General features: G+C 38.8%; 1 protein-coding gene and 1 long non-coding RNA gene across 2 annotated transcripts; both read left to right on the plus strand.

The window, feature by feature from the left end:
* The first annotated feature begins 2639 nt into the window (after positions 1–2639).
* On the plus strand, positions 2640–15669 carry LOC141766631 (ceramide kinase-like). Its single transcript, XM_074633604.1, has 13 exons — positions 2640–2974; positions 6861–7001; positions 7780–7902; positions 7998–8123; positions 8214–8280; positions 8525–8670; positions 9897–9971; positions 10887–11039; positions 12055–12160; positions 12786–12865; positions 13881–14086; positions 14179–14393; positions 15218–15669. Exons 1-13 carry the CDS (start codon positions 2839–2841, stop codon positions 15303–15305), a joined length of 1662 nt encoding a protein of 553 aa, XP_074489705.1. The 5' UTR covers positions 2640–2838; the 3' UTR covers positions 15306–15669.
* Positions 15670–20778: 5109 nt separating this feature from the next.
* LOC141766632 (uncharacterized) lies at positions 20779–21246 on the plus strand. The gene is made up of 2 exons (XR_012593661.1): positions 20779–20908; positions 21010–21246. It is a non-coding gene; the product is annotated as an uncharacterized LOC141766632 (long non-coding RNA).
* The last annotated feature ends 3917 nt before the right edge of the window (positions 21247–25163 follow it).

A 25163-nucleotide genomic window follows, 5' to 3' on the forward strand; every position in this document is an offset into this window, starting at 1 on the left:
AATAGTAATTATAGGTAAAAGTATGTAGTAATAATCAGGAAAATGTACTTAGTATTCAGAGTAAAAGTACTTAATGAAGAAAAAAATGTCCCCTGTGACTGTTATACTATTACAGATTAAATAATTAGTTAGTATTACTCATGCATTAATGTAAAATCATGATTTTACTCTTCTATTTGGTTGAGGTGGAGCTCATTTTGAACTTTTTTTTAAAAACTCCAGCAGAGAGGAGCTTTGTTCCTCCTCCAGAATCAATCAGAGGACGTGATGACGTACGTGACGACAGACGCAACAGATTTCTGGTGCTTTCAAGTGCTGGATGAAATGTTGGAATTATGAAAGTTTTTACATTTACACAAACAACCAATCAGTGAGCAGGTTGGAGAATAATTTGATGACTTTATAGGAATCTAAATCAGTTTGATTATGTTATGTTTAGGAATGAATAAATGGTAAACCCTTCCTTAATTTTTGCCTGCACTTGACCAACACCTTGGTTTTATTCGCATGTACTTTGCTTTGTTTGACAGCTTTATAGAAGTTGTGTAAAGTTTCCAAGAAAGTTTAGGGTCCATTATGACACCAAAACGTTTGATCTCAAACACTCAGGTGACTTGATCAGCCTTTTTTTCCCCCCAATTCCCAGTAATCATAAATTTGGTTTTGTACAAATGTATTGATAATTTATTCACATCAAACCACCTTTTGAGTAAACCAATTTTATTTTCAACATCATCGATAAATATGTCACGTAAGAGACTTTGAATTTTTTGGGATGTTTTATTTACAAAATAGAACTGACAACAGGTTTTACATGTTTGTACACTTGGGGTGGTAATAAAAATAAAAAAGTAAAAATTCATGATGAACAGTTTTTCTGCAAAAATCTCATCAGTATAGTGGCCAAAATATATCCAAATATTACACAATTTTTAATTTAAGTTTAGTATCAACTTTTCTGTTAATAACGTCACACAAACAGACTTGAATAACAGTTTAATCCCAAAATAGACACGCATTTTTGTAGGTCAACCAGGAAGTTAGCATCGCCCTGGTTCCCTCTACAAAAAGCCAATGGGATTTTTCCATTGGGTCTTGGATTATTGCGGAAAATAAGCTCTGTGGCAAACAACTGTTTATGAGACTTACACGTTTTGTTCAGCAATTTTCTCCACAAATGAACACCACTTTAATGATTTTTTAAGCGTTAATGCAATCGACAGAAGTAAAAAAAAAAGCTAACTTTAGGCTATGAACGAACTACACCACAGTCGCATGAACGCGAGTATACACAACGAGGCTGTAAAGGAGGACGAGACTGCCACTTGTTAGCAACCGCCTTTTCAAGACACGTAAAAGTGGGATATTTACTGACGCATTTTATATCATAGAACAAAATGTTAAAATCTCTTAAAGGGACTGTTTGTAACTTCTTACACGTAGAAATCACCCGGGTCAATGTCCCATGCGCGCTCGCATATGCGCGCTCGCTTGTGGCTACGCTGTTCAGCCTCAGGCTCCAACACAAACTACACGGAAGCACCAAAACCGCAAAGTTATATCTAGTGAAGCCCGTCTTGCAAAACACTGTTGGCCGCAGTCGGAGGACGCGGGGGAGACCGTAGCTTTGGTCTCCAGGGCCGGAGTCTCTGCTGTACTCTGCTCCTCTGCCTGCCTGCCTTCACTCAGCTCGCTCCACTCTCACGTGTATGCGCGTACACTACACACTGCAGAAGATTTCGTAGCTCTGAGAATGAGAATATCTAGTGAATGTACAGTGGACGTTTGTGCAGAAATAAATGCTGCAGCTCCTCCAGACCAACAGAGGTTTACCGTGTCTTGTGAAGTGACGGAGCTCCGCAGCGAGAAATGTTATCGTCTCCGACCGGGTGCCGATGTCTCCTTCTGACCGCGGTCGGGAGGCTGAAGCAGGAAAAGCCAACACTAAGATCAGCAGTGATTCATGGAGAGATCTTCGTCTGGTCAGCTAACATTACTGCCAAGCAGCTGAAATATAGAGTGATATTGTGGTTCAGCCTCACTGTGTTGAGCGATGCTCGTTCATGTCTATTTAGAGCGAGCAAGCGTGAGCCAGACACTGACTTTCGTTGACTTAACGGCCACAGGTGTCGCTGTTAACAAGCATTTCTGAAAGTTACAAATAGTCCCTTTAATTAAAAATAAAGTGAAACTTAATGGTTGTCACTGTCTACTCATATTAAACATGAATCCCAATTAGTGTATGAAAATAATATGCAAGATAAGCATATTGTTTGTTATCATGAACAGCCGAATGATGCGTTGCTTTAAATGCTGAGGCCGCAAGGAATTGTGGGATGCTATTCTCTCGTTTCCTTTGGTAAAGGATGCTCCAGTGTATCCTCTGCTAAAGGAGATAACAAAGGAAGCATTGAAGCTCCTTTCCTTAACATTTGGTGAATTCGAAAAGCTGTTGTCATGGCTGCTACTGAGGTACTTCCGGATCATTTCACTCCATTAGGAACCTTCCTGAGCAAAAAGGACTATTCGAACGCAACAAAGGACTATTCGAACGTATCCTATATTTCAGAGTTTTCTGGCAGCACCTGAACGCACCAGCACCATGCCCCTCCTACCTCCGGTAAGAAACCGTTAATCCTTCAGAGAGAAACATCCCGAGCAGAGATCCGCTACTCGGACACGCAGCTACCGACACCGACACCGACACCGCCGCTGTTTGACTACTTATATATACCTCCGAACACACAGAGAGATTATGCCCGGACAGAGGTAACCGTCCCCGGGCTGCTGCCGCCTCCTCAGCCGGCTGAAGGACACCAGGAGCAGGACGGAGAGCAGATGGAGAGGCCGGGCAGGCTGCTGCTGCTGTCCGAGCTCCGCGTCAGGAACGCGGCGTGCGATGTGAGCCTGAGCCGGTCCCTGCTCACCTGGAAGAGGAGGATCTCCAGCCCGGTGTACCACCCGTTCAGACCCAGTAAGACCCGGATCATATGTCTGTCTAATGTCCCTGAATCTTTACCTCTGTGTGTCTGTCGGCCTTTAACACACTCCTCATCCTGTGTGATAAACAAAAGGACATTAAAGGACAAACACTGTGTTTGTTACCTGGAGATAAACACTCAGGTTAATGTAGTGAACACAACATGATGTAGTTCAGCCTGTAACAATGAGTGAGATGTGATAATATCCGGTTACATAACACACAACATCCAGGGTGACACACACACAATACGTGGAGGAGGTCACAGTGAGGCTGCAGGCTGCAGGGGGGGAACAATACACACCAAACCTCAGGCTTTTTATACTGTTTTACATTCAGGGAAATATGGAAGAAATAGAGGAGTAACAATGTTGTTTGAAGGACTAAACAACATTGTTTATGTTTATGTATTTTTGCACAATTTAAGACTATATACAACATAACAAAAACAATAAATTAATAATATACACTGGGCTTATGTGAAGCCTCCACCTAAAGACAAGATTAATATAAAGCAATAATATGACTACATAATAGTGATAACAAACAATTAGGACAAGATATATATATATAATAACAACAATAACAATAATTTAAATTAAATATCTACAAAGACTTCAGGGCAATCGTAACCAAACAACATTGTGAGACACCAAACCTCAGGCATTTTGTACAATATTATAAATACAATAATTTAAATTCAGGGAAATATGGAGCATAGAGGAGTTAAAATGTGGTTTTTGAAGGACTAAACTACATTGTTTATGTTTAATTATTTTGCACAATTTAAGACTATACAACATAACAAGATATATATATATATATATATATATAACAACAATAACAATACAGTAAATATATCAAAAAAGACAAGTATGTGTGTGCGTGTTGCATGGAAGTTTATGGTTAGTGTTTGTGAGGAGGATATTGATTTAAATATCTACAAAGACTTCTGGGCAATCGTAACTAAACAACATTGTGAGTGGGAAAAAAAATAATAAAAAAGAGAAAACATAAAAACAGATAAATGGACAACATGGGAAAAACAATTAAAAGACAGCAATGAAATGACCATTTGAGTGACTTTTGAAACATTTGACAGATGAACAGTTTTTTGATAGATGTGAAAAGCTACTCCATAATTTGGTTCCCTTAAATCTTATCGAAAATTGACCTCTACTAGTGAGGAATTTAGGAGGATGAAGATCTAGAGATTGACGGGTGGAGTGAGAATGGACCTGAGAATTTGTTTTAAAGTAGGTCTTGAACTGCTCAGGAATATTCCCACCAGAAAGTATCGTATAAATAAAAACATAATTTCATAGTTCTCACAGTAGGGGTGGAAGCAGTACTGTAGTTAAGTACAATTTTGAGGTATTTTTACTTGAATATTTCCATTTTATAGTATTTTACTTTATACTTCTAGTGGCCGACAAAAAGGCAGATCTTGTACTTTTTACTCCTCTACATTCATTAGACATTCATGTGAGACGATGAGAGAAATATCAGTATCTCTGGTGAATACTATGTTTCCTCGTGGCTCGTAAACCAGTAAGTTGAGAAGAAATGGTGATCTTCACCTTGTTTTTCTTTATCTCGAGGGTCACCTATGTGAGTGACCCCATAGATATAATAATAATAATATATGTTTTTATGTCTATACGGGTGGTTCAACCTGTCATCCATGTGCTCACCTGCTAACTTCTGTTTCCACAGAAACTAGACTTGTTTGGCTTGGTATTTGTTCAGTGTCTCGGTCAGGACTCAGAAGTGTGGGACAGTCGCATTTAGATGGAAAAAAAATCAAATAAATGATCTGTAAAAACATACATTTAATATGGTGTAAAGTAATATGTATACAATGAAACAATTTCATTTGAAATAATGTCATATTATAATTGAATTAGCTAATTTTATGTATCTCAACCTTGAGACCTCAGTTGTGGGACATGAAGAAAAGTGATGTTTGGACCCATAAAATGCTTCATAAATTTGATTAAATCATATTATTTAAATTTTATTTTTTAAGTCAAGATGGATGATAACACTGTGTATATATTAATCAAATATTGCACTGCAAATTTTAACAAAAATGCTGGGACTTTAAGATGCCCGTAGTTGCTGAAACACCCATCAACAGAAGAGGTTAAATAGACACAGATAGTGTATGATACATAAAGGCAACAAGACATGACAAAATTTGTTATGCATTGTTGCAAGAACAGTTTGTGATTAAAACCTCCTGCTGTGTGACACGTGAATGTACGACGCAGATGTGATCGACAGGTAACTGAAGGCCTCAGGTTGTTCGTTAGATTTGAACGGCAGATAGGATGTGTGTTTTCTGAGTCAGTGAGAGAAAATGTAAATGTTTACTTGTAAACCAGTTCACAGTGTAGTTTTATATATTTTATCGCTACTAGTCTGAAGTAGATTGTGTGGAGACACTTTAGTTTTTATTAGGCTAGTATTTTAAAGTATGTGATGTTAATTTGTATTAAATATATTAACATAACACTGTTTTTTGAGAATTAAAAGCCTGTAAATATTTGTGTAGTCTATTTTTGAGTAAATTATGTTCTTTAGCAGATGGTAAAGTAACCTGGTGAATTAATTTTTAAAAACAAAATTATACCATTTGCTGACTTACAAAATGTTTTATAAAAGGCATAAAGCGAAGCGAGATCAGTGTGAAATAAAATCTGAATTAAAAAGAAAAAATACAATAAAATTAAAAGAAACAAAATTTTAAAAACACAAAGATAAAGTCTGTTAGTACCAGGGCTGTCAATCGATTAAAATATTGAATCGCGATAAATCACATGATTGTCTGTAGTTAATCGCAATTAATTAAGATTAATCACACATTTTTTATCTGTTCAAAATGCACCTTAAAAGGAGATTTGTCAAGTATTTAATACTCCTATCAACATGGGAGTGGAAAAATATGCTGCTTTATGCAAGTGTATGTATATAGTTATCACTGGAAATCAATTAACAACACAAAACAATTACAAATATTGTCCAGAAACCCTCACAGGTACTGCATTTAGCATAAAAAATATGCTCAAATCATAACATGGCAAACTGCAGCCCAACAGGCAACAACAGCCGTCAGTGTGCTGACTTGACTATGACTTGCCCCAAAACTGCATGTGATTATCATAAAGTGGGCATGTCTGTAAAGGGGAGACTCGTGGGAACCCATAGAACCCATTTTCATTCACATATCTTGAGGTCAGAGGTCAAGGGACCCCTTTGAAAATGGCCACACCAGTTTTTCCTTGCCAAAATTTAGCGTAAGTTTGGAGCGTTATTTAGCCTCTTTACCGACAAGCTAGTATGACATGGATTTCTAGTTTCATATGATGCCAGTATCGTCACTCTTTTCTCTGAAATTGAGCCTGGTACAACCTCCGAAATATCGATTTTGTTAATGTCTTAAAGAAATTAGTAGAGTTAAAACAAATTTGTATTAACACGTTATTATCGCGGTAACTCTGACAGCCCTAGTTATTACAAATGTCAGTGTGATTTCGGGGGGTCATTACTTCTGAAACAGAACCTGGAAGTTCTGGTTTCACTTCACCTCTCTGTAACACCCAAGGTTACAGTTTAGACATTCAAAACCAAAAACAAGTTTGAGTCAATCTACCCTGTTCTAGTTCAGGTTTCAGTTCATTTCTTTAAATAATCATGTGGAACTTGAAACTTGTTCATGTCCTGCAGAGAGGCTCCGAAATATCCGATGTACAAATGACTAACAAACTGTGTGTCTGTGTGTGTCTGTGTCTGTGTCTGTGTCTGTGTCTGTGTCTGTGTCTTTGTGTGTGTGTGTGTGTGTGTGTGTGTGTGTGTGTGTGTGTGTGTGTGTGTGCAGGTGTGTGCCACAGCGTGTCAGTGTCAGAGATCATCTCTGTCAGAGAGGAAGAGGAGGAGAACAGCAGCAGACGAACAGACGATGGCAGCTGGAAAAAGATCAAAGAGAGAGAAGGAAAGGACTGCAGGCAGGCCTTCACAGGTAAACACACCTGGAAACACTGTAACAAAACATCTGGAAACATGCCTGTACATGCACCTGGAAACATGTTAAACACAGCTGGAAATACAGGAAACACACCTTGAAACACAGTAAAAAACAAAACATCTGGAAACACACCTGGAAACACGGAAGCACAATAAACATATGTTGAAACAGATGTTGAAACAGATGTTGAAACAGTTAAAACACCAGGAAACAGCTGGAAATACAGTAAAAAACTAAAACATCTGGAAACACCTGTAAATACAGTAAACACCTTGAAACACAGTAAAAAAAAAAAAAGAATCTGGACACGCAGCTGGAAACAGGTGAAAACACACTTTGAAACACAGTAAAAAAAACATCTGCATACCCTCCTACACATGCACCTGAAAACACCTTAAACACATCTGGAAATACAGTAAACAAACCATCTGGAAACACACCTGGAAATACAGTAAACACCTTTAAACCAAAAAACATCAGACATGCACCTGGATACGTGAAAACACATGTTGAAACACAGTAAAAAACATCTGGAAACATACCTGGAAACCTGGAAGCACAATAAACAGATGTTGAAGCACAGTTTAAAACACCAGGAAACATCTGAAAACACATAAAATACATCTGAAAGAACAACAAATAAAGGAAACACACCTGGAAAATACCCGAATACATAACTAGCAACACATCTAGAAAAACACTGAGAAACTCAGTAAACATCCCTGTTCAATTGTGAAATGAGGAGTTTTGACTTGTGTCTGTTGTGTGTCAGTGTTGTATGTGGAGAGGTGTCAGCAGCACCACTGGCGGTGTGCTGAGGTCACCTTCACCTGTCCAGAGGGCACGCTGTGTCAACACTGGGTCAGCAGCATCAGAGAGCAGCTCGCAGCTATCAGTACGACTTCACACCAACACACACTGAATAACTCACATATGATTGTTGCCAGAAACTGTCGGTAACATCGTTGTTGTTGTTGTTGTTGTCTACAGCCAGCAGACCCAAACACCTGCTGGTCTACATCAACCCATACAGCGGGAAGCGACAGGGAAAACGCATCTACGAGCAGAAGGTCGCCCCGCTGTTCGCCCAGGCAGGCGTCTCCACGCACGTCATCGGTGCGTCCATTATCAATCACTTCCTGTTCTCGGGCTTCCCGTGTCAGGGATTATACATCTAACGCATATTGTGTATGTTTGTTGTCACAGTGACGGAGTACGCCAATTATGCAAGAGACCACCTGAGGACGGGGGCGGAGCTGAAGAAGTTTGACGGGTGAGAGCTTAGTTCTTTCACATAACAAAGTTTAGATCACAAAAGACCTGCGAGACAGCTAAAATATCTGAACCGCCAAAATAAATCACTCCAGAGAACACATCTGTCAGGCTGCTGTTTTTATTTGCGTTTTACTGCAGACTTTTTTACACTTTGAGTGATAGTAAACATACTGTTTACGCAGAGAAATTATGAAATAAAAAGCCATTGTACCCTGTAACATCTCACTTTGACCCCGGCTCAGGGTGGTGTGTGTCGGAGGGGACGGCATGTTCAGTGAGGTCATCCATGGGCTGATCTGGAGGACGCAGATCGACGGCGGCGTAGATCAAAATTGTCCGGATGAAGCACTGCTTCCCTGCTCGCTTCGCATTGGAATCATTCCTGCAGGTCAGAAACACTGATGTGACAATGTTGTTTTTTGGTTGATTAAAATGATTGCAACGATGAAGAGGTCCTTGAGGAAGTTGTAGGGATCCTTGAGTGAATTAATAAAGCATGCAGCATCAGTCAAGTTACTATGGTTACCTGCAGTTTAAATGTCTGGGGTCCAGGTTCACTTTGGTCCATTTTTACAGATTTTCTATGCATTCAAATTGTCCCCACATGCATGGTATTCTTTTTTTGAGACTCAGCTACTCTAGAAGGCTGACTTTCCCATTTTTTGATTAACCAAAGTGTTAAAGCTGCCAGGAACCCAAAATACAAGAAAAACGACAACACAGGCACCTATGAAAATATACAAATCTTTAATGATAATCACTCAAAATATTGTTATAGAACAGTTCAAGGTTGTAAATAATATAGTTTGACTATTTATACACACAAACAGCGGGAAAAAATGTAAGAAATAGAACTATGATACAGTATATTTGCATCTAAAGTGTAAATGGGCTTGTTTTTTTTTGGCCTTTTTATTGAGGCTATGGATGCCTGTAAATTTAATAGATACAATTTTAATAATTCACAATTTTTAAAAGTTCTATGAACATGTTTTTTATGGTTTGCAGACATAAATGAGATACTGTGTGAAAGCCCCACATCAGCACTTTCAACTGGTTTTCTCATGTTGTCTGTACAAAAAAAAAAATTCAGTTGCGGGGACAAATGTGTTAATAAAACATGCTCACTGTATTAGCTGATGAATAGACTCCAGAGGGTTGATATAGCTTGAGCTCTGATTTAGAACGGAGGTTAAACTGTTTGAGGTGAGCACTGATGTGATTTTAATAGACAGCTGACAGCCAATCAGAGAGCAGGAGTCTCTGTTACCGGGTATAAACTTACTGACTTTGGCCTCGTTTCTCAGTTTGTTCTGTTTCTGTTTGTGTCCTTTAGTGTTTTCTGTTGTTCTGCTTAAGTGCTCTATAAATACACTCACACACTCGGAGTCATGAGGGAGACATTAATTCTCTCTGCAGCAGTAGAGAAGAAGCAAGCTCACCTGCTTAATTAATGGCTGCTGGTGCTCGGTGCAGCAGTGTTGTTGTTGTTGTAAAGTTTTTATTCAAACAGGCAACATTTATGAAAATAATCAGAATATTTGATGCTGTCAGAACCATCAGTCCTGCTCTTCACCTCACTGGAACATTAAACAATCTGTTTGTTTGTTTCAGGCTCAACAGACTGTATCTGCTTCGCCACTGTGGGCACCAACGACCCCGTGACCTCTGCACTGCACATCATCGTGGGTCAGTCACATGGTGTCACTACACATCAACTATAACACGAATCATTTCAGCACCACACAGGTTGTTTAACATGTTATACACATAGACTGTATGGACCATAGATATATATACATAGACACCGCATTGGCAGCTTTAGCCCGTTGCTGCGATACGTCATATTATCTCAAGATTATATTGTATGTTATACAAATATCACCATTTTTTTTTATCCATATCCAGTTTATCCGCCAACATAGTCACACCAAATGTAATAAAAATCCATTGAGGTACATTACTTCCATGGGCTCATGCTGCCATCTAGTATTCTTTCAGAAAATAGGCTCTGCCATATTGTACAGGACATATAGAGGATTCTGTCAGACCACGGTTTTGGTATATGCAAGTATTAAAAAACAAACAAAGAGGGTTTAAAGATACAAGGATAAAAACACATAAAAGCACGAGAACAAATATAGTGCAAACAGATGAAAAAGATATGGAAGTAATATGACATCCACAGGATTAAATAACATTAATAATAAACTTTATTTATAAAGAACTTTTCAAAACCAAGTTAAAAAATGCTTTACATGGTAGAACCAGCATTAAAACATTTCAGGACTCAGTGAGGCAAATAAAATCAGTTGGGAGAATTAAAAATAATACCAAAATAAAAATGAATAATATACCCAACAATAATATAAGATAATAATACTAAAACAGATAAGACACGTTAGAAATAAAACAGTGTGCTAGAATTAATAAAAGGCTTTTTTTTTTTTAAGATGCATTTTAAAGTGTTACACACATGTTTCCCTGTTACCTGGTTTACCTGGTTGCAGGTCTAGCTTTTTAATTGAGTTTCTTAAAAACAGAGATTTGAGTGTAACGTGATAGGCGTAATTGATTGGGTGTTTTTATATTATGTGTGTTCAGGAGACTCTCAGCCGATGGACGTGTGCTCGGTTCACCACAACAACACCTTCCTGCGATACTCCGTGTCCCTGCTGGGATACGGTTTCTACGGCGATGTGCTAACTGACAGTGAGATGAAGAGATGGATGGGACCGGCCAGATACGACCTCTCAGGTAGAAATACAACATGTTTTTAGATTAGGGCTGTCAAAGTTAATGTGAAATAACTACATCACAAAGGAGGCTAAATAACGCTCCAAACTTAAAAGCCAGAAAAACTGTCATGGCCAGTTTTCAAAGGGGTCCCTTGACCTCTGACCTCAAGATATGTGAATGAAAATGGGTTCTATGGGTACCCACGAGTCTCCCCTTTACAGACATGCCCACTTTATGATGATCACATGCAGTTTGGGGCAAGTCATAGTCAAGTCAACACACTGACACACTGACAGCTGTTGTTGCCTGTTGGGCTATAGTTTGCCATGTTATGATTTGAGCATATTTCTTTATGTTAAATGCAGTACCTGTGAGGGTTTCTGGACAATATTTGTCATTGTTTTGTGTTATTAATTGATTTCCAGTAATAAATATATACATACATTTGCATAAAGCAGCATATTTGCCCACTCCCATGTTGATAAGAGTATTACATACTTGACAAATCTCCCTTTATGGTACATTTTGAACAGATAAAAAATGTGTGATCAATTTTAAATATTTGAATCGATTGACAGTCCTAGTTTAGATGTTTGACTTTACTTGAGTATTTCCATTTTATGCTACTTTATACTTCTACTCCACTACAATTCAGAGAGAAATATTGTACTTTTTACTTCGCTAAATTAACTTTTACGTTATTTATTTATTATTTATTTAATTTTACTTTTCAAATACTGATTTTACAAACAAAACACCAGTTTATATAATCTGATCCATTGTTACAGATTAAACTATCAAAAGTATACGATGTAGTTCAAATTAGCTCCTCTGTGATCGACCAACAACATTGAAGTATTGCTTACATAATACATCAATAATAATGATCCAATAATATAATAGTTTAATAAGGTCATAAGTTAAGAATATATATATATATATATATATGAACAGACTGTGTACTGATAATGAAGACGAGAGTAATCCTTGGTCGTCCCATTTATTTACCTTGATGACGCTCTGACTCCTGCAGGTGTGAAGATGTTCCTGACTCATCATTACTATGAAGGAACAGTGTCCTACCTGCCGGCCAAAGGCATCGTGGGAACGCCACGGGACGCCGCCAGGTGTCGATCTGGGTGAGAGAGATGCTATGTAACAAGCTAGCTAATTCCACCATGCTTTAATGCTACACTGGTTGCAGAAAATGAGCCGAACAAAGTCGTCACTCATCTGGCGATAGCACTGTGCTTTCCTCTGCCGTGACTAGAGTGTGTGGATGAAGCATTAAGCTGTTAAAAACTGCCCGCTACAATAGTCGCAATGGTACACATAAAAATGTCCACCACTCTGACAATCCGGCTACGTTGATTTGAATGGGAATGTCCATTCTACTCCTATTGTGTTTCTATGGTTACAACACGTCCAAACGAGGTGCGGGGATGCTGGGAAGACAGGAAGTAATCTTAAGTAATCATTATCTTTTGTTAGAGAGCATCTTTGGTTCAAGTTAGCTAATGTTTAATAGCTGAAATAGTTTGTTTCAGGTAAGCTAACAGTTTAATTTAACAACCATCACTATTTGGTTCACTTCGGGTAAGTTGATGGTTCAGTTTAGTTGCCAGACAGTTCAAGAGGGTTAGCTAATGACTCGGTTCATCTGAGTTAACGGACAAGTTTAGTAGCTAAAACAGTTGTGTTCTGCTTACATGTTGTTTTATGCCTTATTTTTTAAATAACATCATTGTGTCTGTAAATTTCCAGCTGTGTGGTTTGTCAGCACAACGGGCAGCTACTTTCAGAGAAAGCTGACAGGTACGAAGCGGATGAAGGATCAGACAGCGGTGAGTCCAACAAATCCTCATTCTGAGCTTCTAAAACACAGTTAGTAAGAAAATTACTGTCTTTGGATTAAGATATCCTGGTTTCATCAAAAGAGATAAAAAAATACACCTTCCAACACGTCCAAAGTTGTTTGATATACTTGTGTCTTAGAATATATTAATACTGTGTTTGGAAATAAAAGTGGTCCATGAATGGAGCCCTGGGGCACGCCACGGAATAGTCCTGAAACTACAATTACCAGCGTTAACATGAAAAGCTCTATAATACCTTCTTAATGCGGACAAAACAATCAACCATCCATCCATTTAGTAGCTGTTCTGGAGCTGTCAATCATATCCCATGATCTTCATCAGCAGACAGAGTTGTCTTGGAATTGCAGATGTTCAAATATCTCTTTTTTTCTCTTACGTCTTTTCCATGTTGGCTTTAAATTGAGATACTAAGTTCACTCTTGACCTTGGAACCCACAATTGACAGAATAATCTCACCTCAAGGTACATTTAATTTAGTTGTTCTGGAGGTTGCAGCGTATGGCTTCGTCCGAAATCACATACTATGCACTACATACTCAATATTTGTACTATCGTTCAACATAGTATTGTGTGAATAAAATTGTAGTGTGCATTTTTTTTATATTCAGGCAGACAGTACGAGAAAAATTAAGTGTTTGTTCGACCATTACAGCATGTAAACATGTTCTAGTATAAACACAAAATACAAGTTTGAACCTGAAAATTAGCATGATCTGGGAGCTTTAAGGTTTAAGGTTTCTTGTCTCTCATTTTTTCCTCTCCATACTAGTATCTGATCGGCCTTGTAGCCATTTTAAATGACACTGAATGTCTTCATTGTTAACTGTGGTTGAACTCCTGAAAGTCTGCAGTCAATATTGTTTAAATATCAAAATTTTATATAATAATAAAAGCCAAACTACCTGAAGTGATGATGGTTTGGCAGCAGCAGCAGCAGCAGCAAGAAAGATCAAATCTGTCTTTTCGGGGGGTTTTGTTTTAGAAAGTGACACCGAGTGGAGGACAATCCGAGGGAAGTTCCTGGCTATAAACGCTGCCAGTATGAGCTGTGCTTGTCCTCGCAGCCCCAAAGGCCTCTCACCTGCCGCTCACCTGGCCGACGGCACCACCGACCTCATCCTGGTCCGAAAATGTTCCCGCTTCAACTTCCTCAGACACCTCTTACGACACACCAGCAAAGATGACCAGGTAATAAATCAGCATTCTGGTTTATGGTCTCTCTACATAATAATCACCTGTTGCACCTGCTGTCTCTCACTGTCTCGTTCTGTCTCGGCCAGTTTGACCTGACCTTTGTTGAGGTCCACCGGGTCCGACGTTTCCGCTTCACACCGCGTCACTGCCAGAGCGACTCCGACCTGGACCTGCGGGAGAACGGCAAACACCAGATCTTCAGTCAGATCTGCCGAGATCACCCGGCTTGCGGCTGTGCCCCCGCCTACAGCAGCTGGAACTGCGACGGCGAGATCCTGACCCACACAGCCATCGACGTCAGGTAACTCAACCCTCTGGGAGTCTCTTACTTTGCTACTGTCAAATATTGTAACTATGGCTGTCAAAGTTAATGTGATAATAACGCTTTAACGTAAATTTGTTTTAACGCGACTAATTTCTTTAACGCATTAATGCAACTTGTGATTTTTAGGTTGTAGTGGGCTCAGTTTTAAAGCTAGAATGAATACTACTTTCATATGAAACTATAAAAACCTAAGGCATCCATCGGTACCAACCATGTCATACTAGCTTGTCGGGAAGGAGACTAAATAACGCTCAAAACTTACGCTAAATTTTGGCAAGGAAAAACTGGCATGGCAATTTTCAAAGGGGTCCCTTGACCTCTGACCTCAAGTTATGTGAATGAAAATGGGTTCAATGGGTACCAACGAGTCTCCTCTTTACAGACATGCCCACTTTATGATAATCACATGCAGTTTTGGGGCAAGTCATAGTCAAGTCAGCACACTGACAACTTGGGCTTGAGTTTGCCATGTTATGATTTGATCATATTCTTTATGCTAAATGCAGTACCTGTGAGGGTTTCTGGACAATATCTGTCATTGTTTTGTGTTGTTAATTGATTTCCAATAATAAATATATACATACATTTGCATAAAGCAGCATATTTGCCCACTCCCATGTTGATAAGAGTATTGAATACTTGACAAATCTCCCTTTTAAGGTATATTTTGAACAGATAAAAAATGTGCGATAAATAAGCGATTAATCGCGATTAACTATTTTAATCAATTGACAGCCCTAATTTTAACCCTGGTTGAATTTCTCTTTCAAAAACACCTTCTCCTTTGTTGTTGTTCCCAGAGTGCAATGCCAGTTGATCAAGCTGTTTGCACGAGGTATCGAAGAACCGACGGTGTTTGAGGATCTCACCAACCCCTGTGCAATATAGGCCCACAACCCCCATTATTCCCTGTCAGACACTGGAGTCGTCGCTCTGTTTCCAGCCTCAGCCTACGTCACTGTCGCTGCGGCCATCATGTGACACTCGCCACATCCTTCACCAGGAGACTCGACAGGATTTACCGTTTGTGCTGTCACTCAACAAAGAGCAGGAGACAACACTTTACTTTCTTGGTCAGTCCAAAATGATGTGTGATTTAGTTTCCTTAAAACACCACCAGCTTTAATTTATTCTCTGGAAACTAGCCGCTGACTTAAAGAAATAATCGGGAAATTATTGACCTGGAGAGTAAAGCTTCACCCTCAGATTGTGCATGTGTTCTGGGTCACACTGTTGGTGTTGGATGGTTGCCGGGTGTCTGGCACCTGATTTCTTTTTAATATTGAACTCCAGTCTTCAAACTGAGCCCTGCTCTGTTTGATCATATTTGTTCCTATAATCGTCAGATCGTGACTTGATGATCTCGTTACCTTGAGGTTACAAATGTTGCCTGTAACGGTGACATAATGTGCAAACAAACAACATACTTGTTTTTGCGTTGCCCAAAACGTTGCTCTGTGTGTTACTGCCTGTAGAGCGGGCTGAAGCACTCAAATCTGGTTTTGATCTCAAGTCTGGCGTCTTTTTCTGTTAACTCAGACGTGTTGGGTCACATAGATGTTTTGCCTTGGACTCATCTCCGTCTCATGGCTGTTTTGACTTGTCTGTCTTGTGGGTGTTATGACATGGACTTGTCTTGACCCGCCTTGTGTCTGCCTCATGGGTGTTTTGATGTGGACTCGTCTTGACTCTGATTTGTCTGTTTTATGGGTGTTTTGACGTGGACTTGTGTCTGCCTCGTGGGTGTCTTGTGGATGTTTTGACTTGGACATGTTTTGACATGGACTTGTCTTGACTCTGATTTGTCTGTCTTGTGGTTGTTTTGACTTAGACTTCTCTTGACTCGGACTTGTGTCTGCCTCGTGGGTGTTTTGACATGGACTTGACTTGAACTTGTGGCTGTTTTGTCTCCGTCTTATGGGGGTTCTGTCTCTGACTTGTCAAGGGTGATCTGACTCGGATTTGTCTCGGTGTCGGCCACCACCTGTGACAGACTCGACGAGTCCAGATGTTTGTTTAGCAGACTGGAGTCAGCTGTTGCGGGACTTGACTCGGACTTGACCCCAATGGACTCGGCTTTGACTTGATCACAAAACTGCTCAGACTTGTCAAGGACTAGACAAGTGGCTTGTTGATTAATGTCTGTATTGCTGTTTGTGATTTTATTTTGCTGAAGTTCTCGAGTCCCATCTCAGTTTAGTTTTTTTCTTTTATCTCGGACTCGTCACGGTCTCTGTGATTGTTTCATTTTGGCCTTTTCTCGGTCTTGTAGGTGTTTTGATTCAGACATGAGTTGATCCTGTCCGCCTGTTATTCTCATCTGTTACTGCGATCCTGACGTGAGCTCGACCCCTGTTAGGACTTGAAACTGAAACTGCTTTGACTTGGACTTGTCTTGGACTTGACTCAAATAGTCTGTTGACTAACGTCTAGATTTTCATTTGTTATGTTTGTTATTGTATTTTTCCTTATTAGTGCTGTAGTGCTCAATCTGGTCTCAAGACGTTACTTCTGTTATCTCCAGACTTGTCTCTGTCTTGTGGATGATTTGACTCAGACTTGTCTCGAGTGCCGCCCTGCTGCCGATAAGAACAGACTGAGAGTATTTGTATTTATTCAGCTTATAAATAGATTAGAAATTGTTACAGAAATGTTAGCTTATTTGCACTTTTAAATAGTTTGAAATGATCCTGGATTTGGAATTATCTGTTACATGTTTTAAAGATGCCAGACACCTGCCAGTCATTCCTAGGGTAATGTAATCATTCGGGGTCGAGGGATGATTCACATTCACGAAAAGTAGAAAGTAAATCTCCTGCACTTGTAGGGAAAAATAATGCCGACAGGAGATTTATTTTCCACAACTTTCCTCTCACAGTCACCGTCTATGTTCTTCAGACGTGTGATGGTTTCTTTTACTTTCTGCTTCTCAAACTGGTCCATTAGAATTATATCCGGTCCTCCATGTTTCTGTCTTTTCTCAGGAAAACCTGAGCTCAATCGAAACTATGAAATTGTATTTTTCCCAGCATTTTAGAAGAAAAATGTCAAATTTTAATTTTAGTCAAGAAGATTTTGTGTCAGTAAAGCTGGTCGTGGCTGAGTAAGCTGAACCGCGCTAGCATGAATGTTTTTAATCTTCCATTTCTGCTCGATATGCAAATGAACTGAGCAAAACACAACACTCAAAAGTACATCATCATCTGATAAAGTACTGCTTTAACACCAATGTTTCACTCAAACTGCGCAGATATTCTGTCTTCAAAATCAGCTGAAGTTGTAGCTGTAACTCCAGTTTACTCTCAGTGTGACGTGATGTTTTAAACTCGTCTGTCGGGTTTATTTTGTTTTGTAAAACCTCAAGTTAATAATCCGAACCTTCCACAAATCAAACAAGATTCACACACATCAAAAGACCCGTGTTCCCCTCGGGATGAATTGTAATAACTTTGGTTTTGTCTAGGTCAAAATTTTGAATTTCAATCCGCCAATAATATCTGCAAAACTAATTAAATACCCATCAGCCTCAGCTGTAGCATGCTAACACACTCTTGGGGGTTCAACATTAGCGCGTTAGCTTTGCCGTTGTTAGCACTGAGCTCAAAGCACCACTGTGTGTAAATACAGCCTCACAGATTGGGAGTTGTTGGATACGTTTATGTCATAAGTAGACATAGACTTGAGTATGGGGTTTGTTTATTGTTTGTTTATTTATTTTGCACAAATTTAAGACGACACAAACTAAACAAAAATAAATAATAAAGTGCAGGAAGAGGCAAAAAAGTCTCCACATAAATAGTGTTAAAATTTTACAATGTTAAAGAGAACACAAGATTAATATACAGAAATAATATGACTACAGAATAGTCATGACAAAGAATTAGAACAATATTTTTATATGTATATATATATGTATATATATATATATATTTAATAACAATAAAATTAAGCCAAAAAGGTGTGACTCACTGCAACAAAGGGCATTGACAGGGCTCTCCAAGTACATTTGGCCATAGTTTTTAAATGTTTATTCACAAAAAACTACAAATTTTCTCCATCAAATTCAAAAAGAAAACTGTTTTTGTGTATAAATGAATCCATCTCAATGTGGAAAATGTAGATTATTTCACACAAAACCTGATTAGAATGAATTTTATTGTATTAGTGGAAGGTTCATATTATTGATTTTATTCTTTATGAATTCTTTTATGAGTTTTGTTGAAGGAAGCTGCACTGTAAAGTCCAGTGTTGATATTCAACCAACTGCTCACGCAAAACAACATGTTCACAGTGTCACAGGGTCTTGTTAATCTTTGGATCATTGTAGGTTTTGAATTTTAAAAAACGTTTACAGCTCTGAGCATGTCGTAGCCTGATGTAGCTGCTGCTCACTGTGTCCACAGAGTTATATACAATACAATCTACATGTAGCAGCACCATCTGTAATGTTATTTTTCCATACCCTTTAGTAATGTTATTCATAGTGAAGTTGCATTTCTTCACTAAGCCTCAGGATGGCGATGTCACCCACAGATCACAAATTGTCAGTTCTTGGCTCCACTAGAAGCTGTAAATCATCAGGATATTGTTTGCAAAACATTGCAGCTTCTAGGGGACATAAATTAAATAGAAATAATATGATTATTTTCCAAAACACTGACAGAGCTCCATTTGGATTAAATGGAAATAATTTGAACTTCGACCGGACAGGAAGTCGAGTATCAGCACTGGACTGTCAGACTGTAGATGCTTTTTCATTGCGTGTGGTTTGTTTGTTGACAAGCAATCCTGTTTCCTCTCTGCTGACGTCGAGCTGGACTCAAACTGACGGAGGAGGGAACCAGTAGCAGCTCACGGTGCTCCAAAAACACCAACCAATCAGCTTTGATTCAATCCTCTGACCAAATACCAGCCAGGGTTTTAATGATGTAGCTGTCTGTATGTCTTTGACAGTTGTAACTCAGCCTAGAGGTCCTCACAGGTTCAAAATCTTGGACACAATCAAAAAAGTACCCATGGAAAACCTACCAGAACCCTACGTGCATGCATTCATTTTCAAGGATGTGGTGGACACCAACACTGGCAGCAGCATCATGCTCCACTAACATGAATAGGCTACAACAGGAGCCTTAGAGATCTGATTATCTATAATGTTAGTAGGAACCAAGTGGACCTGTGAAGACCTTTATCTCAGCCGTCTGTTGATTTATCTCTTAACGTTGTATTGATACAATCATAGTCTGAATGTTTTTCTGTGAAACCTCCAAACAACAACAAACCAAAAGTGTTAATCATGTGCACACAGAGGTCGACTGATGACTGAGGTGGATTTTTAATTAGGAGAGGATGAAAATATTTATTTACATTTAGCGGTCTGTAATTATACATTAAATGTATTTGTTCTTTAGTAGGCTATATAGATTTAGTACCCGGTTAAACCAGAAAATGGCAAATTAATTTGCATGTTTTTGTGATGATAGTTGGTGCTGGAGGCTTGGTGATGTGATAAATACAGTATTTGGCCAACCAGGAAGCGAGCATCGCCCCGGTTCCCTCAACAAAAAGCCAATGGGATTTTTCCATTGGGTTTTGGATTATTGCAGAAAATAAGCTCTGTGGCAAACACACGTTTATGATACTTACACGTTTTATTCACCAAAATAATCTCCACAAATGAACACAACTTTTATGATTTTTGAAGCGTGAATGCAATCGCCAGAAGTAAAAAGCTAACGTTAGGCTATAAACGAACTACATCACGGTTACATGAGCGCTAGTAGGCCTATACACAACGAGGCTGTAAAGGCGAACGGGTCGCCGTGATGACGTTTAGTAGTCTTATTTAGCCACTTGTTAGCAACTACCTTTTATAAGACACATAAAGGCTTCAGAATTCACGAGTGGGATCTTTATTGATGTATTTTATATCATAGAACAAAACGTTAAAAATCTTAAGCTTGTGTTAACCACAGACCATATTTCAGACGTCTAACTAAAAACCCATTGACTACCAGACGAGGGAACCAGAAGTGCTAAAATGCGAACTCATTTCTGGGTTTTAGGACTCATTCCTGTAGCTCTCTATTGGTCAGTGGCATGAATTTGCATGTCAAAGTCCACCACATGTTGAACCGGACTGATCACTGCAATTCCACTTTAATTAATGGATTTCTCTTCATTTTAAATGTCGGTGCAGCCGGGCCTTATTTACCAGCAGCTAAGTGGGAAAACCGTTCATGTCAGCCAGTTCTAGTTAATTATGAGATTCCGGGAATCACAATACGACACTATGAAATCTCCCACTTGGTGAAAATATCTTCACCAGTTACCAAAAACATGAGGTTTTCTTGTTCACATTCTGCCAACATGCTTTCTAGTTAGAAGTTGGCAAGCTAGCTACGCTAACCGGACAATAACACACAGTTAATAGACAATGCTGCATGACATACAGCTGACATGATGGCCTCCTCCAGCTCTCCATTCCCTCAGAGGTCAACACTGTCAAGAGGGTTTGGATGTGATCAACAGCGCAGATTTGCATTGTTAAGTCTTACAAATTCAATTCACTCCCGTTAATCTACTGATTACAGAGGTCAACACTGCAATGAACAGATTTTGTCATTACATTTTGCATATAGGCCTACTGTATATGAATGCTTTAAGGACCTTAAAGCAGCCCAGGGTGAAATATGTAAAAACCTAGATTATGACTGAACAGGTATAGAGTTAACGATGTAATCATCTCTAGTGTTGTGTCAGGTGTTTTGCTAACAGCATGTAGAACTTGTAAAATGAACGATTAACCACGCAAATAATTTTTTTTTTTTTTTAGTAAATTATATTTCTGATTAGTTATTCCTAAAATCTCAAAATTATTTCAAATGTCCATTTTACATTCTGGGAGTCTAATTTTTCAAACTCTTGAAATGATGACATTATGTTCGGTGAAGTTTCTCCCATTTTAAACCTCTCCAACTAACGGAATATTTAAAACTAGTTAGATCTAGTGAGTCAGTCGACCTCGAGCTGTAATCTGAGCTGTAACTGATCTTTACCTTCTGCTGTAGCTGTTTCAATTATCAGGAATTAAAAACATATTCAACTCTTCCGTGTGCACAATTTATTAATCATCTCCACCAGATCATGCGTTCGGTCGTGTTACCATCAGCCTGATGTTTTCTGTGCTCATTTATGACTGTATGCTCAAGGGCTGTGGTTGCGGTGATACACACTTTTTGACTGTTTTATACTGTTATTGACTGCTGACTTCTTGCTCCTCTTAACCGGCCGGTAGGACAGCATCTATTTGCTGCAAGTGATCAACAGCTGCTCCTGTAGAAACAGGCATTTCCATCAATCGGCAAAGCTAAAAACAAGCCTTAGGCTAGTGTGTTGGAGGCCACGTTTGACCTTTGTCATGGCTCAGAAACTGACATCCGTAGAAGATTTCAACACAGTCTCACAGCTTTTTGTGAAATAGTCAAGAAATGTACTCTATTGATTCGTGTACATTAGGGGTGTAAGAAAATATTGAAAAAATCTAATATCACGATATGTTTTGTGATACTGTATCGATTCTCAGAAACACTGTATCGATTTATAATTAAATAGTTTACAGTTAAGTCAATACTTTATTTCATTTTCAAAAAGATATACCCTCTCAGTGTGTGCCGCGCTCTTAAAGTAGCGCTATGATGTTGGATTTTACAGGGACTGTGATAAATGCAAATGCAGATTCCACTGTTAAAAAAAAATGTTTTATGCATATGGTGGTGTGTTCTTTATACTATGACAGTTTTCCTAAAATTAGATAAGAAAATTGAAATATATCGCCTTTCTTAAAGTATCGCAATGTATTGAATCGTAACCCCTGTATCATGATACGTATCGTATCGCCAGATTTTTGCCAATATACAACCCTAATGAACATAGACACCCCTTCCCTTTATTTTCGTGACGCTCAGCACGACTTTCAACAAGGTGATGCATGTGTCAATTTCTGCTCCAGTCTTTAAAAAATGAACCTACTTAGCTAGGTTTAGGAAAAGATCGACTTGGTAAGGATTACGCAACAATAATTTGTTAGGTTAAGGAAAATATCGCGATTTGGGTTTAAATAACATCGGAAGTGCCGTAACTTAAGCACGGAAGTTACGTGACAAAAACTACTTGGATAGCTTTGGGAAAAGATCGACTTGGTAAGGGTTACGCAACAATAATTAGTTAGGTTTAGGAAAAGATCGCGATTTAGGTTTAAATAGCACCGAAAGTGCCGTAACTTACTGTAAGTACAGAAGTTACGTGACAAATAAATCAACTTTGACTAGAACAACTTGACACGCAGTGCTGAGCTGCATCTCAAATTAATCTTCAGGTTTCCAGCTTTCAGGTGATGTACACCACTTTTATGTGACATCTACTGTTGACCTGTTATCTCCCCCTAAAGACCTCCTGTACACCCCTAAAAAAAGACAAAAAATGGTCTATGAAAAAGGGGGAGTAGAAAAAGTAAAATAAAAGTCCAAACGTCTTAAGTAAAAGTACACATGATTGAATATTGTCCCCTGTGACTCACATATGACGTTATTAATTAGTGTCAGTCACCTCTGAACAGTTGTGAACAGAGCAATCAGAAGCATAAATCAGAGTACTAAAACGATAGAAACGTGTGTTTGTGGATCAATACTGTGTATTGATGTGAGGACGATTTCATGTGAACAAACAGCAGGCAGCTCTCACTGGTGATTAGAGCTCATTAAGGAAGTCAGATCCAATAATTTCATTTAGATTTCAGGAAGTGAACAAACTGGAAAATCTGGTTCTTAACTCGATGTGTTGACACGGTAAATAATCAGACCAATAAAATGAGAGGGAAGTCTGTCAGTAGGTCGATACCCGAGGGGGTACAAAAGGAGGCAGCTCGGACCCAACACCCAGTCTGCAGGTCTGATCCGGTTTGGTCTGGTCTCTGAGCAGGATCTGTCCAGGTGAGTCTCTTCATAACATCCACTGGAGACATTTTAGAGTTCTTTCGCTGATATAAGATTGTTTTGATCATCTTTTATTAGTTTACGATGTCATTTCTTCCCAGAAGCTCTCAGAAACAAAACCCTAACTTTTAGAAATGTTTAAAACTGGATGAATATAATAACATGGTTTTACTTTAGCTCACATGCTTTGTTTTATTTTATTTGATGCGGCAGAAGTATCAGGCTCAAAGGCACTTTGGAGGCTTTGGATCATTTTAATTAAACATCAGTTTAGGTCACAAACTGGTGGTATTATGTTCATATTGTTAATATCTGAAGGTTTTTTTTATTTTTGTGTAGACATGTTTTTAAATTTTGTATATTTTTGTAAACTTTAAGGTTGAAAATCAACCAGATCATTGTTAGAAATGTATTTTTTAAATTAAGAATTACTATTTTATATATACATATATACTGTATACAGTGTATATATGTTTTAAAGTATGGGGACAGATAAACAATGCAGCTATTGGTTACAGATCCAAAACCAGTGTCATCACTCTGCTGCTATATAACCGCCTCCATGTCCTCTGGGAAGGCTTTTCACCTCATTTAGAAATATTCTATCCATTAAAAACCGGTACTGAAAAATACACGTTTGTAGCAGTAATCTTAGTTTTGTAAACTTGTACATTAAAGTTTGTACCTTTTTGTTTTTTGCAAGTTTGTGCATTCACTCCCAAACTTATAAGCTTACTTCACAAGCTGCAGGGCAAAAAGTTCATGTCATATGAGATGGATGGAAGATTCCTGTGTTAATAACTTTTGGTTTAAAATACTGTGCAGTGACAATATAACACCATATCCATTCATTTTGGGTTTAATTACATTGAATGATGTTTTTTGGCTGATGTGATGCGTCCATATTTGTTTGGTTTTGAGGCACTTCACTATTATTAAGTGCCAGTGGGACACTTGTAATTTTTAAATGTACGAGCTCACAAAACTAAGATTGCAGGTACAAATCTTTATTTTCAAGCATATCTTTTTGAATGATTTAATATTCCAAAGCTGCAGGGATTTGCTCCCATTCAGCCACAAAAGCTCCAGCACTGATGTTGAGTGATCAGGTCTGGCTCACAGTCGACGTTCCAGTTCATCCTAAAGGTGTTGGATTGGGGACTTTGTGCAGACCAGTCAAGTTCTTCCACACCAAACTGGGAAAAACATTTCTTTATGGAGCTGGCCTTTATGCACGTAGGATTGTCATGTAGAAACAGGAAAGAGTAGGCAAACACAAACTGTTGCAACAAAGATGGAAGCAAACTGTTGTCTAAAATTAAATGTTATGCTGCAGGATTTCCAGGACAAATAGACCCAGAACAAAAGGACATTAAAGGATGCATTTGTCTCCTCAGGAAACCATCATCCTCATCTTCTTCATCCTCATGATGCCGTCCATCAGTGTGACTCAGGTGTTCCTGCTGTTGGCCCTCCTCCACCTCACCACATCACTTCCTGTCAGGTACCATCACCTGTAGCTATAATCTTCACAGAAACCGCTGAAAAACATCAAACCAGTTAACATCTGCCAAAGAAATCCCTCCCTGATTCCTCTAAATATGATAACGCACTCTACTTCCACAGTCATATGTGATTTGTATAAAACAATAACAGCCATATATAACCCACTTCGACTTGGTTTGGGATGATACTTAATATGGCGAACGCACAAACGGAGTGGAAGTGGGTAGGGAGACGGTGGTTTGGAATTGGG

This window comes from Sebastes fasciatus, chromosome 4 (assembly GCF_043250625.1).
Source record: "Sebastes fasciatus isolate fSebFas1 chromosome 4, fSebFas1.pri, whole genome shotgun sequence".
In the NCBI taxonomy this organism is placed as follows: domain Eukaryota; kingdom Metazoa; phylum Chordata; class Actinopteri; order Perciformes; family Sebastidae; genus Sebastes; species Sebastes fasciatus.

Excerpts from the sequence above, each read along its gene's own strand:
- LOC141766631 (XM_074633604.1), top strand. The coding sequence starts at position 2,839 with ATGGAGAGGCCGGGCAGGCTGCTGCTGCTGTCCGAGCTCCGCGTCAGG. Across the intron at positions 2,975-6,860 it reads GTACCACCCGTTCAGACCCA|GTGTGTGCCACAGCGTGTCA; the intron begins GTAAGACCCGGA and ends GTGTGTGTGCAG. Across the intron at positions 11,040-12,054 it reads GGCCAGATACGACCTCTCAG|GTGTGAAGATGTTCCTGACT; the intron begins GTAGAAATACAA and ends TGACTCCTGCAG.